This window comes from Lampetra fluviatilis, chromosome 1 (genome assembly GCF_964198595.1).
Source record: "Lampetra fluviatilis chromosome 1, kcLamFluv1.1, whole genome shotgun sequence".
Classification (NCBI taxonomy): Eukaryota; Metazoa; Chordata; class Hyperoartia; order Petromyzontiformes; family Petromyzontidae; genus Lampetra; species Lampetra fluviatilis.
In genome coordinates this window covers 12,080,191-12,093,744 of record NC_136275.1, presented here as the reverse complement: position 1 = coordinate 12,093,744, position 13,554 = coordinate 12,080,191, and the positions used below count along the sequence as shown (strand labels likewise).

Below are 13,554 nucleotides of genomic sequence, written 5' to 3'. Positions count from 1 at the left end.
GACCACATATCCATAATACAGGTTTTTTTGGGTTAGATCGCGTAAATATAAATGCGCCGTTAAACCCGCCACCACCCGACACAGGCAATTAATAAGGATTGTCACGTAAAGAGAACATTCAAATGCGTTACTAGTACAGCACACAGGTGTGTTGGAGAGTAAATCCACAGCATTTACAATCTGAGTACGACGTTTCGCCAGTAATTACAACTAGCATCATCAGGCGATAGCCTGATTTGTGGAGAAATCCTCCTGTTTTGATCTTAAATAGAGGCATTCATTAACCTTCCCCCCCTGGCCTTCACACGTGAGGGGCTCACAAGTGACGACTTTACATTTATCCCTCTATTTCCCCACAAATCTTGCTGTTGCCTGATGATGCTAGTTGCAATTACTATTTGTAACATCAAGTGGAAGATAATTATCTTCAACAATCTCAGGTCATCTTTAATCAACTTCAGATATCCGTTACTTGGAAAAATGAGACAACGCTAAAAGTACAGGGATACATTAAGAAATAAATAGTGGTCCGTGTTCAGCATCTGCCAAGGGCATAAAAAAGGACAATTGCATTTTATGAGCAACATGACAGCCGTGGAAAACCTAGTTATATTGGCTTACTGCTGTGATAAATGTTAAACATGCCAAAATTGTCAAATTTTATTAACATGCAAAACAAGACGTTGTTTGAATAGTTTGCGAAATTTATATAAAAAAAACAATGGAATTGTGAGACAGGGCCATTGTGTATGAACTTTGTGTTCTGAAGAGTAAATTAGATGGAAATGATTGCAATGTAAAAAAACAACTGCACGGATATGATAAAAGTACTCTGTGATTCATTCATGTGCTGTTACAAGAAATCCTTATTAGCAATTTTAGCATTTTAAAATTTCTCATAAAATTAAAGAAAGATGTGGTGAATTTATTCAAAGTATATATTATCATATTCCACCCCACATGTAGATTAAAAAAAATACCATTTAAAAATATACTGAAAGCTGGGGAAATTTATTAATGTAATTATTCATTCTCAAAGTAACTTTTTGTTCTCTAGCAGGCAGATATTTAACAGAATAAAAAAATAATTAAAATGGACTTGTGAACGTTTACAATGCCGCACAGTGCATATTCGCAATATTTACAACTGATAGTGGCACTTGTTTTCATATAATGTGTCACCTGTGGACAAAGACTGCCCGAGTTCTTCACAGGGATTACGCAATTGTGCTTGGGCAAGCAAGGGGTTAAACACATGAGTGCAATATTTAATGCAGACATACCCTGTTTAAACAGAAATTAACTGCCCACCTCTGCGGTCCTTTTCAATTTATATCCCATTTTAGCAATCACCCGTGTCGTAAATGAAGAAAAATGGTTGCGTGGGGCTGTTGGAGCCTCTGTGATATTGCATTTACAGGCAACTATATACACACACATACTGTAATTAACATGTGCTTCCCTTAGTAAGGTAAATACCTCAACTTGCAGAAAGATGATAAAAATATGTATGAATTACCTTAATTTTGGAGTTTTCGTGACTGCAGGAATTATTCTTTGGTTCTTTCGGTTAAGTCACGTCTAAAGATAAAATAATAAATTAAATAATAGCATATTACGACGTTTCTATTGCAACACAAGCAATCATCAGGCATAAAAGAAATAGCAACAATAATCTAACTAGAAACCTATAGACAGACATACAAGCAGACAGACATCACAAGGACACACAGAGAGAGGACACATATCGGCACAAAGAGAGAGGTTGTTTCTGTGACGGTGCCTTAAATATAGAGAGGGGGGCGGGGGCGGAGAGAGGGAGGGGGCAGAGAAAAAATTAGCATATCAATGAGTGGACGGCAACGTGATGCTGCTGCAAGTAAGATGACGACGCGGCACGGCACGCAAGCTTGAACATCAGGAGAAAGACACACTAAAATTAAATAACCTAGTAAAATATCGAAATGTAATGTAATGCAACACAGAGAGTCGGTCAACACACAATTAACGCATAGCCCGGTTGATTACGTATTATGCCTGATGATGATTGCTTGTGTTGCAATCGAAACGTCGTAATATGCTATTATTTAATGTATTATTTTATCTTTAGACGTGACTTAACCGAAAGAACCAAAGAAGAATGAATTACCTTATTCATGTATTCTACATTGCTATAATGTAACCTTGTCATAGCGCAGAGGTCAAACACATACCATTGTGTGCATTCGGTTTACAATCCTGCTCACCCTTTTTGTCTTTAAAGCACCCTTTCAATGCTTCTTATGGGAAATTTGTCAGTTTTCTATACACACCTATTCCATCTTCTATTATGTACGTTGTACAGATTGACATGTAATACCTATTTAAATGTTTTACATTTTAAATGGTTATATTTTTGGATAGAATAAAATGTCTTTCATCAATGTGCTATTTTCAATTTAATAGGATTTTCACTTAGATTTGTGGTTCCCTTTTTACGTGGTAAGGCTTTAATACAATTTCTATTTTTTCAGTAGCTGAGGAATTAAGGCAATGTATTTCAAAGAGTTCTAAACCTTATAGTTGTTATAATCCTAATTTAATGTGCCTCTGCTACCTTGGAAAGTGCCATATTCACCCACGCTGAGATAACTGAGACAATGCTCTTGAAGCATGCAGTCCTTAAAACTAAAACAGAGCTTACATTTGTAATGCGGGCGTAAACGGCCTCGCGGATATGACGTAACTGGGGGAGGGTTTAGGTCACAAGCTCTTAAGGGCGGTAACCGGAAGAGACGGGAGGAGAGTGTAAGAATAAAGACGAGAGGAGTCCACGCAGGGCAGAGGGTGGAGAGTGGCGCGATCGCCACACGACGGGACTCGGCACCGTTGGCCAGCGGTGTCCGGGCACGGGGGAACCAGAGAGCAGCAGTGGGGCTGCAGGGAGAGCAGCTGAGAGACTGCATAAAGGCGGAGAGGCTGAGAGGAGAGCCAGCAACGAAGCTGCATCGGGAGCGATGAGAAAAGGCTACTTGAGCGACGGCAGCTGCCAAGCTGCCGAGCGGGAGACGGAGAAGACTCTGAGCGAGGGCCGTGTGGTGCAAAGTTGTAAAGAACCCAAATAAAGGACAACGGAGACAGACACAGTGAAAGAGTCCTTTATTACACTGGTGTCAGAAGTTAAACGGCATGTCAAAACAGCTCAGAAGAAAGATTATTCCTGCACCATTGTCTACTACATCATCCGACGACGATGACTTTCCTCAGGCAGTGGACCTGCCTATGATGGAGGAGGAGATCCGAGCGGGAACGAGTACGGGTCCAGGAGTTCAAGATGTCGCCGCGTCGGTGGACCTGTCCGCGCCGGAGGACGCTGACTTACGATGGAGGCAGATGGCGGAGCAGCTGGAGACCTTGAAAACCGTACTGGCACAACTGTGCGACCTCGTCACGCCGGTTACGGCGTCGGGGAGGCCCGGGGGTGATCAGCAGGCCGCGGTCTTGCCTGCGCTGCCAGCGCCATCTGCCACGCGGCACGAAGACGCCATCTTGGGCGTGGCAGGAGAAGAACAGCGGGAAGCCGCCATCTTGCGCCCTCCGCGGCGGGGGGCCGCCATCTTGGACACGTTGCGGTGCGACGCCATCTTGAATATGCCACGCAACGAGTCACCTGCAGAAGACGGCGCAGCAAGGAGTCGCAGCCGTCACTTGGTAACTGTAAAAGAATTCTCCATCGGTGGCGATTGGAGTGCTTTCGCCTGCAGATTTTTGGCGGCGGTGCGCTCCGCCAGGTGGACTGACGCAGAGGCACTGGAAGTTCTGCCAACTCTTCTCGACGATGAGTCGGTGCGATTCTTCCGTTCTATAAAGGCCGAAAAAAAGAAGACCTTGAGAGGAGTTTTTGACGAGATGGCGGATGCGTACGAGCCGCCGGATGATGCTCACCACCGGTTCGTTCAACGCCAGCGGGCACCCTAAGAATAGCCGGTGGCATACAGGGGTGCTGTCTTGGAGCTAGCTATGGCCGCATACCCGGAGACGGAGCCTGACCTACTCGGGCGTAAACTGCCTCGCGGATATGACGTAACTGGGGGAGGGGTTAGGTCACGTGGGGGAAAAGGGAAAGCTCTTAAGGGCGATAACCGGAAGAGACAGGAGGAGAGTGTAAGAATAAAGACGAGAGGAGGCCACGCAGGGCAGAGGGTGGAGAGTGGCGCGATTGCCACACGACGGGACTCGGCACCGTTGGCCAGCGGTGTCCGGGCACTGGGGAACCAGAGAGCAGCGGTGGGGCTGCAGAGAGAGCAGCTGAGAGACTGCATAAAGGCGGAGAGGCTGAGAGGAGAGCCAGCAGCGAAGCTGCATCGGGAGCGAGGAGAAAAGGCTACGTGAGCGACGGCAGCTGCCAAGCTGCCGAGCGGGAGACGGAGAAGACTCTGAGCGAGGGCCGTGTGGGGTAAAGTTGTAAAGAACCCAAATAAAGGACAACGGAGACAGACACAGTGAAAGAGTCCTTTATTACACATTTAACCAACCCTGCATGCAGACATCGCTTTTTTGTAACATATTTTTGCATCAAATAAATGACGAGAGTTTTGTTTTCGATCTGACGACATCGATTTTATCAAACATTGATTCGCATGAAATCTTGACTTAAAACTTTCGTGACTGCAGGAATTCATATTCTTGGGTCTTTCGGTAAAGTCACGTAGATAGGTTCCAAGAAAATACCAAAAAAACTACGATGTTTCGATCGCAACACAAGCGGTCGTCTTCAGGAAAAGGGGGGTTAGCTTCCAAGGCAAACTGTTTATAAGAGTTTGAAACGGGCGTAGCCCAAATGTCAGCAGCCAATGATAATGTAAGTGTTCGGCAGCCAACCCGACGGTGGTTGGTTTTCCACCAACCATTAACATGCTAAAGAGAGATTAGCATGTTAATGGTAGATCGCAGAGCTGCAACCAAGTTTGTAGGTGGGTGAGTCAATGGTGGAGACTCACCCACCTACAAACTGGCCCGATTTCTGTCTGAGACCTTACAACCATTCACTGGTAAGACCGCCTCAGCTGTACTCAACTCAGTTCATTTTGTATCGTTAATTAAGAACATCTCACTATCTCCAGGTGATTTGCTCACATCTGTGAAGGATGTGATCCCTGACATGCAATACCCCGGCGTCGACAAACTAAGCTGTGTCCGCGGCAGTAGTTACATTGGGGAAACTAAGCGACATGTCTCGGACCGTGTTCGTGAACATAAGGCAGATTTGAAACACGGTAGGACCAATACCTCGGACATGGCTGATCATTATTTTAATGCAGTGGGTTCACACGAAATGTATTTCTCTAAGACGAAGGTACTTTGCAAACCCACTGGCTATCAACAAAGATTCGTTCATGAAGCCATCCATATATGTAGACACAGACACAATTTCAACCGAGAAGATGGGTACAAACTGAGCAATCATTGTAAAAACGTTATCAACCAGTTTGTCATAATTGGCTATGATGTTCCCATCCTACAACCTTCCGATGTTAGTTGTGCTTTACGCGCATTTCAAACTTGCTCTGTCACAGTCACTTCGCACGCCGACCCCTTGGTTGCAGCTCTGCGATCTTCCATTAACATGCTAATCTCTCTTTAACATGCTAATTTTTACCTGGCAGCCCTTTGATTGGTGGAAATCCAACCACCGTCCGGTTGGCTGCCAAATGTCAGCAGCCATCATTGGCTGCTGACATTTGGACTATGCCCATTTCAAACCCTTGTAAACAGTTTGCCTTGGAAGCTAACTCCCCTTTTCCTGAAGATGACCGCTTGTGTTGCGACCGAAACGTCGTAGCTTTTTTGTTATTTTTAGTTATTTTCTTTGACCCTATCTATGTGACTTTACCGAAAGATTTCGATTTAAAGCTTTCGTGACTGCAGGGATTCATCTTCTTGGTTCTTTCGGTAAAGTCACGTAGAAGGGAAGTAATAAAATAATAAAAATAAAACATAATAAAACAATTCTCACGACGTTTCGGCCACAACGCAAGCAGCCGTCCTCAGGCGAAGAATGAGACATTATCAAGCTAGGAGCTTATATAGGTGTAGCGAGGAGGAGCGCCTTAACAAAAGAATGTGCATATGAAGAGGAATTTAGCATACCAATGGGCAATGCGTAGGAGGTGGGCGGAGGGGTTTCAAAGTCCCATTATGCCCATGCATTATGCAGGATCAACAGCACCACGGGGGGGCGCAAGGAACAGCGTTAATAAAGGAAAGGAATGTTAATGATATGTAGCTGCATTTACCAAACAACCATGTAGAAAACCAAAGTAAAAAACTACATAAAAAACTAAAATATAAACTGATACTTACTATACTCTACAATAAGCTGAGTTACTAACAACAAATAATAAATTACAATTCTACGTCGTAAGAAGTATATAATATACTTCCATTTAAACTTTATTCTCTTAGCATATACAGTACTATATACTGCCATAGATAAACCCAACATTAAATTATATACTGTATTGCTGTAAGCCACCCTATACTTTATACATTTTAATATAACACTATGTATTATTCAACTCACCCTAATGTGTATCGAAATGGTTTAATACGTCCTTCCAATGATTGCTAAGCCTGAATCCATCTTCTCGGTTAAAATTGTCTCTGTGTTTGTATATGTGGATCGCCTCATGAACGAATCTCTCATGATAGCCAGATGGCTTGCAGAGAACCTCCGTCTTGGAGAAGTCAATGTCATGTGAGCCCACTGAGTTGTAACAGTGGTCTGCTACGGCTGAGGTGTTTGTCCTACCGTGTTTTAGATCAGCTTTATGTTCACGAATGCGGTCTGAGACGTGTCGTTTGGTTTCCCCAATGTAACTGCTACCACAGAGGCAACTTAGTTTGTAGACGCCAGGGTACTGTATGTCTGGAATCACATCTTTTACAGACGGTACCAGATCACGGATTTTATGTACTGTGTTGAATCGGACCTGGATCTTGTGTTTAATCAGGATTTTGGAGATCTTTTTTGTGACCCCAGCAATGTAGGGTAAGGTGATGGTCTTGAAAGGCTCCTCAACAGGATCCTTCTTGATGGTTGGAGTGATGGCTTTGCGGATTGTGTAGTCGGAGTAACCATTAGCCTTAAGAGCTTGGCGTACGTGTTTGAGTTCACTGGAAATGTGTTCATGGTCCGAGATGCATTGGGCTCTATGATATAGAGTCTTGATGAGGGAATTCTTCTGGGACGGATGGTGGTGGGAATCCGGTTTTAGATAAGCATCCGTGTGGGTGGCTTTCCTGTAGACAGAGTGGCTCATTGAACCATCAGGTCTCCTTTTGATTAGGACATCCAAAAAGGGTAGCTTGCCATCATCAAAAGGAGACCTGATGGTTCAATGAGCCACTCTGTCTACAGGAAAGCCACCCACATGGAAGCTTATCTAAAACCGGATTCCCACCACCATCCGTCCCAGAAGAATTCCCTCATCAAGACTCTATATCATAGAGCCCAATGCATCTCGGACCATGAACACATTTCCAGTGAACTCAAACACGTACGCCAAGCTCTTAAGGCTAATGGTTACTCCGACTACACAATCCGCAAAGCCATCACTCCAACCATCAAGAAGGATCCTGTTGAGGAGCCTTTCAAGACCATCACCTTACCCTACATTGCTGGGGTCACAAAAAAGATCTCCAAAATCCTGATTAAACACAAGATCCAGGTCCGATTCAACACAGTACATAAAATCCGTGATCTGGTACCGTCTGTAAAAGATGTGATTCCAGACATACAGTACCCTGGCGTCTACAAACTAAGTTGCCTCTGTGGTAGCAGTTACATTGGGGAAACCAAACGACACGTCTCAGACCGCATTCGTGAACATAAAGCTGATCTAAAACACGGTAGGACAAACACCTCAGCCGTGGCAGACCACTGTTACAACTCAGTGGGCTCACATGACATTGACTTCTCCAAGACGGAGGTTCTCTGCAAGCCATCTGGCTATCATGAGAGATTCGTTCATGAGGCGATCCACATATACAAACACAGAGACAATTTTAACCGAGAAGATGGATTCAGGCTTAGCAATCATTGGAAGGACGTAATAAACCATTTCGATACACATTAGGGTGAGTTGAATAATACATAGTGTTATATTAAAATGTATAAAGTATAGGGTGGCTTACAGCAATACAGTATATAATTTAATGTTGGGTTTATCTATGGCAGTATATAGTACTGTATATGCTAAGAGAATAAAGTTTAAATGGAAGTATATTATATACTTCTTACGACGTAGAATTGTAATTTATTATTTGTTGTTAGTAACTCAGCTTATTGTAGAGTATAGTAAGTATCAGTTTATATTTTAGTTTTTTATGTAGTTTTTTACTTTGGTTTTCTACATGGTTGTTTGGTAAATGCAGCTACATATCATTAACATTCCTTTCCTTTATTAACGCTGTTCCTTGCGCCCCCCCGTGGTGCTGTTGATCCTGCATAATGCATGGGCATAATGGGACTTTGAAACCCCTCCGCCCACCTCCTACGCATTGCCCATTGGTATGCTAAATTCCTCTTCATATGCACATTCTTTTGTTAAGGCGCTCCTCCTCGCTACACCTATATAAGCTCCTAGCTTGATAATGTCTCATTCTTCGCCTGAGGACGGCTGCTTGCGTTGTGGCCGAAACGTCGTGAGAATTGTTTTATTATGTTTTATTTTTATTATTTTATTACTTCCCTTCTACGTGACTTTACCGAAAGACCCATGAATATTGATTCGCATGCTTTTATTTTTCTTCGCAGCGTTGCGCCCGAGGCTGTCTGTAGTGCAGGGCATTGTGTTGTGATTGTGCCCTTGCAGGTGTTCCCAGGCAACAAGAACTCTAACAAGGTCGTGCGCCATGAACTGCAGAGCTCCATCGTCACGCGATTCCTGCGCTTCGTGCCGATTGAGTGGAATCCCGAGGGCCGCATTGGACTTCGCGTAGAATTGTACGGCTGTCCTTACAGTGAGCGTTTAATGACCGATTCCACAAGAGGGACAGGATTCCACTGAATGCCTCTCACCGTGATGTGCTCTATCCTGATGCTGTCTGGTTTTTGACAATGGATATTTTAAATGGATTAGTACAGCTCAGCGAAAATGAATGGCCTGCCCTGTGGTGTTGAAATTACTATTGCAGAATTACAGCCAATGAATGTGTCAGCTTTAGAATGCATGTTTTTAACTTTGACCTTTTGGTGTATGTGTCGTGGTGGTGTTGACACGCGCCGACAGTGAGAGATCACGGGGCGGCGCGGGGTGTGTGGCTGTGCGCGCTGACACAAGGTGGGAAATAGGATCGTGGGCAGCGCGCGGTGATTGGTCAACTGGGGTGGGTGCTCTCAGCGACGTCCGCATGAGGGACTATAAAGGGGGACGCGCGGGAGCACTCGGGCAGTTCTTAACCAGTGGAAGATCGAAGTCGGAGTTGAAGAGGTAGGGCCCTGAGACCCCTAGTTCTGCTGTCCTTGTAAGGGCCGGGACCCTGTGTGGCTCGGAGGCGAGACTGTGGGACCCGTGGTCTGACGTCCATGTGGGACGAGGCTGTGGGACCCAGAGTCGAGACGGACACCCCAGCCGGGTGGGTTCCGAGAAGCTACGGGGCATGAGAGCCCGTGTGGGTGTAGCCAGGGGAACCCCGTGGGTTCGGCGGCAGATTAGCCACCCGTGTAATATAAGTTGGTGTAAATAAAGAGTGTGCTACCCGTGAGGTCGTCTCCCGCCAAGTTACTACATTACAACTGGCGTCAGAAGTAAACCTGTCTTCAAAAGGATGGATACTAGGAAGACTACCCATACCCACGAGCGAGATCGGGAAGACGACGACGTACCGGAGCCACAAGCCTCGGAAGGCGAGGACGAAGAGTTGCCGCCGATGCAGCACTTCGCGGCGATGGCCGACGCTCCACTCGCCTCCGACACCAGCCTACAGGATGCACACTCCCGCCTGGCGGAGTTGCTGCTCGCCGCCGCTTCAATTTTGGCAGAAATCACCATTTCAGCAGGCGGGAGGACGACTACGAGGGTGGAGGAGGGAGCGCGGCCGGAGGGATCTCGCCAGAACGCGCTCCGCGCCGAAAGTTTTGAAATTGGCGCCATTTTTGAGGGTCCACCATCGATTGGCGGGAAGCGTGGACACCACGTGGTCGGGGACCTCCACTCTACACAGCCCGCGTCATCGGCGCGCGCCAAAACTCTCCACCATGCGCCTGCCGACGGAGCCGACATTTTCGTCAACCACAGCGCGCGCGGGAAAAGCACTCATCGGAGGACGACGAACAGGTCTTCCAACAAAGACTGCCCACACTGACGGCGTTCAAGGCAGACGGGGGTGACTGGGGGGCCTTCCAACGAAGGTTCCTCGCACATCAAGAGATGTCGGGCTGGTCCGACACCACTGCCCTACGGCCGCTGCCGGCGATGCTCGACGACGACGCACTTGCGGCCTTCACATCCGCCCCGAGGTCGTCCCGCTCAACGCTCCAGGCCGCGCTACATCTCAAGGCTAAGGTGTTCGGACCGCCCTCGACCTGTCGCCACCAGTTCTACGAACGGCGTAAGATGGTTGGAGAAACTACGCTCGCCTATCGCACGGCGCTGCTCGCCCTGGCGGACGCCGCTTTTCCCCGCATGGACAAGGAGGGGAAGGACGCCATGGTGACAGAGCAGCTGCTGGAGTTGGCTCACGACCTGGGAGTCCCCATCAATACGGCGGACGAAATGGACATCTGCTCCTTGGGGGTTGCTACAGGTATCCACGCACACGAGGTCCTCAAGCGCAAGCGGGCAGTCGTCTGTGCATCGGCGGGGATCGCGACACCTGCCGCGACGGTCGCCGAGCCTCAGACTGATACGGCTCGGGAGGAGGCCTTCAACGTGTCGAGACCGGGGGAGGGGAGATCGGGAGGTCGTTCGCCCATACGATCGTCCCGCAAGCTGGAGCAACCGAAACCTACGACGTCCCTCGTCATGTGTTACAACTGCGGCCTTCGGGGTCACGTCGCGTCCGGCTGCCGGGCTCCGCGTCAGCGCGCTACGGGACCACGTCCGGACGACAACCAAGGCCCCAAGTCGTCCCAGCTAACCCCGGCAAGTCGCGGCACCCCACACGCTCGGTCCACATACACGGCACACTCGGGTCGCCGCTTTGCAGTGGGGGCACCGCGTATGGGTACCGGGGATTCGGTTCGGCGAGGGGGGTTCGTACACGGCCCGGGAGCAGTCGAATGGTCCGAGTTGGCCCACAGGATAGTGGCTGCGTCGGCCGGGTCGTCCGTAGTAACGGGTTTTATTGACGGGGTTGAGGTCCGGGTGCTGGTGGACACGGGTGCGTCGGCCACTATCATTTCGGACCTTATTTATAACATCCTCCCCGTCCAAAGTCGACCCCTTCTTCCGGTGGACGTACCGTTTTACGCGGCGAACGGGGGTTCTTTGGGAATCATCGGACAGATTCGGGCGACTATTTGTATTGGCGATATCAAATTGGCGGGTCCTATTTTTGTGTCATCATCTCTGGCAGTTCCTTGTTTACTGGGTACGGACTTTCTGGCTAAAATGCCCATTAAAATTCTCGTCGATCAGGCCTGCATTGAGTTTCCATCGGGTCGGCGGGTTGCATTTTTAACGAGTCCTACCAAAATACGCACGGTTTGTGCTACGGTTCAGGCGCTGGCAACTCAGACTGTGCGGGTGCCCCCGGGATCGCAAATGTTGGTACCCCTTCGATTGCGAAAATCCCTCGGGGTGGATGCGGCGGAACAAAGTGTTCTGTTGGGGCCGTCTAACAGAGCTGTTGGGGGCCTCGAATTAGCGGTAGCTCAGACCATGGTGCGGGCGGACAGGGATCCGTTCGTTATGGTTCTGAATATGGGATCGCGGCCAGCTGTAATTACACAGGGCACGGTGCTGGCTCACGCGGCGCCGCTACCCGTCGATGAACAGCTCGTTGCACATGCGGATTCTAGCCTCGATACGCATCCTCCATTGGAGGAGGGGACAGAATGTTTGGACTCGTTGTGTGCTGGGTCTAGTAACTTGTCTAGTGTGCAGTTGGGAGCGTTGAGGGGCCTGCTACTCGAATTCGCTGACGTGTTTAGCAGACACAAGTACGATATTGGCTGCACGGACCTGTTGCGCCACCACATAGCGACGGGTGACGCGGCCCCTATTCGGCAGAATCCCTTCCGGCTCAGCCCAGCCGAGAAGGAGCATGTGCAGTCGGCTGTTAATGACATGTTGGCTGCCGACATCATTTCGCCCTCTTCCAGTCCGTGGGGTGCTCCCATCGTCCTTGTTAAAAAACAGGACGGGTCCTTGCGGTTTTGTGTGGATTTCCGCCGCCTAAATAAAATCTCGATGGCCGACGCGTATCCACTCCCCAGGATGGATGAGTCGCTGGATGCCTTGGCGGGAGCACAGTTTTTTTCGACGCTTGACCTGCTTTCGGGATTTTGGCAATTGCCCCTCGATGAGGAATGGAAACCAAAGACCTGGAATGGCACCTTCTACAAACAGAATGAGGGTACCCCTATGGGATCCCCTTTGTCACCAGTTATAGCCAACATGTTCATGGAAAAGTTTGAATCAGACGCCATCCAGACATCTACCCTGCGTCCTTCCCTGTGGAAGAGGTATGTGGATGACACTTTCGTCATCTGGCCACATGGCCTCCCAGCATTGAACCACTTCTTGGACCACATCAATTCTAGACACCCATCCATCAGATTCACCATGGAAGTGGAGAAAGACGGTAAACTACCATTCTTGGATATTCTGTTTGAGAGGAGGCCTGACAGATCCTTGGGACATTATGTCTACAGGAAAGCCACCCACACAGATTCCTACTTGAAACTGGATTCCCACCACCACCCATCTCAAAAGAATTCTCTAATCAAAACGCTATACCACAGAGCCCATGGCATTTCTGACAAACACCACCTGACCGGTGAATTAAGACATGTACATCGGGCCCTCAGGATGAACGGATACTCTGACCGTACTATCCGCCAAGCTGTCTCTCCCACCACACAGAAACAGCCACATGAAACTCCGACCAAAACCATCACGTTACCATACATAGCAGGCGTGACCAAAAAGATCTCCAAAATTCTAAACAAACATAAGATCCAAGTCCGATTCAGTACAGTGCATAAAATCCGTGATCTGATTCCATCTGTGAAGGATGTCGTTCCTGACTTACAGTATCCTGGAGTCTACAAATTGAGTTGCATTTGTGGTGATTGCTACATTGGAGAAACGAAACGTCATGTTTCTGATCGTGTCCGCGAGCACAAGTCAGATCTGAAACACGGCAGAACTGATTCTTCTGCCGTTGCCGATCATTGCTACAACTCGGTGGGCTCTCATGAAATTGTCTTTTCCGAGACCAAGGTTCACTGCAAACCTCCCGGCTACCATCAAAGGTTTGTACACGAAGCCATACAAATATACAAACACAGACATAATTTCAACCGTGATGATGGGTACAAACTTAGTAATCATTGGAAAGATGTTA

At 47.9% G+C, this 13,554-nt stretch overlaps 1 protein-coding gene across 1 annotated transcript in view; it reads left to right on the top strand.

Annotated features, from left to right (window-relative positions):
• The window catches only part of LOC144932376 (contactin-associated protein-like 2), a 191,768-nt gene that overhangs the window by 22,029 nt on the left and 156,185 nt on the right, over nucleotides 1-13,554 (top strand). The window contains exon 4 of the mRNA XM_078856353.1: nucleotides 8,856-9,003. Within this exon, the coding sequence (XP_078712479.1) occupies nucleotides 8,856-9,003 (148 nt within the window). The remainder of the gene's footprint in view (nucleotides 1-8,855; nucleotides 9,004-13,554) is intronic.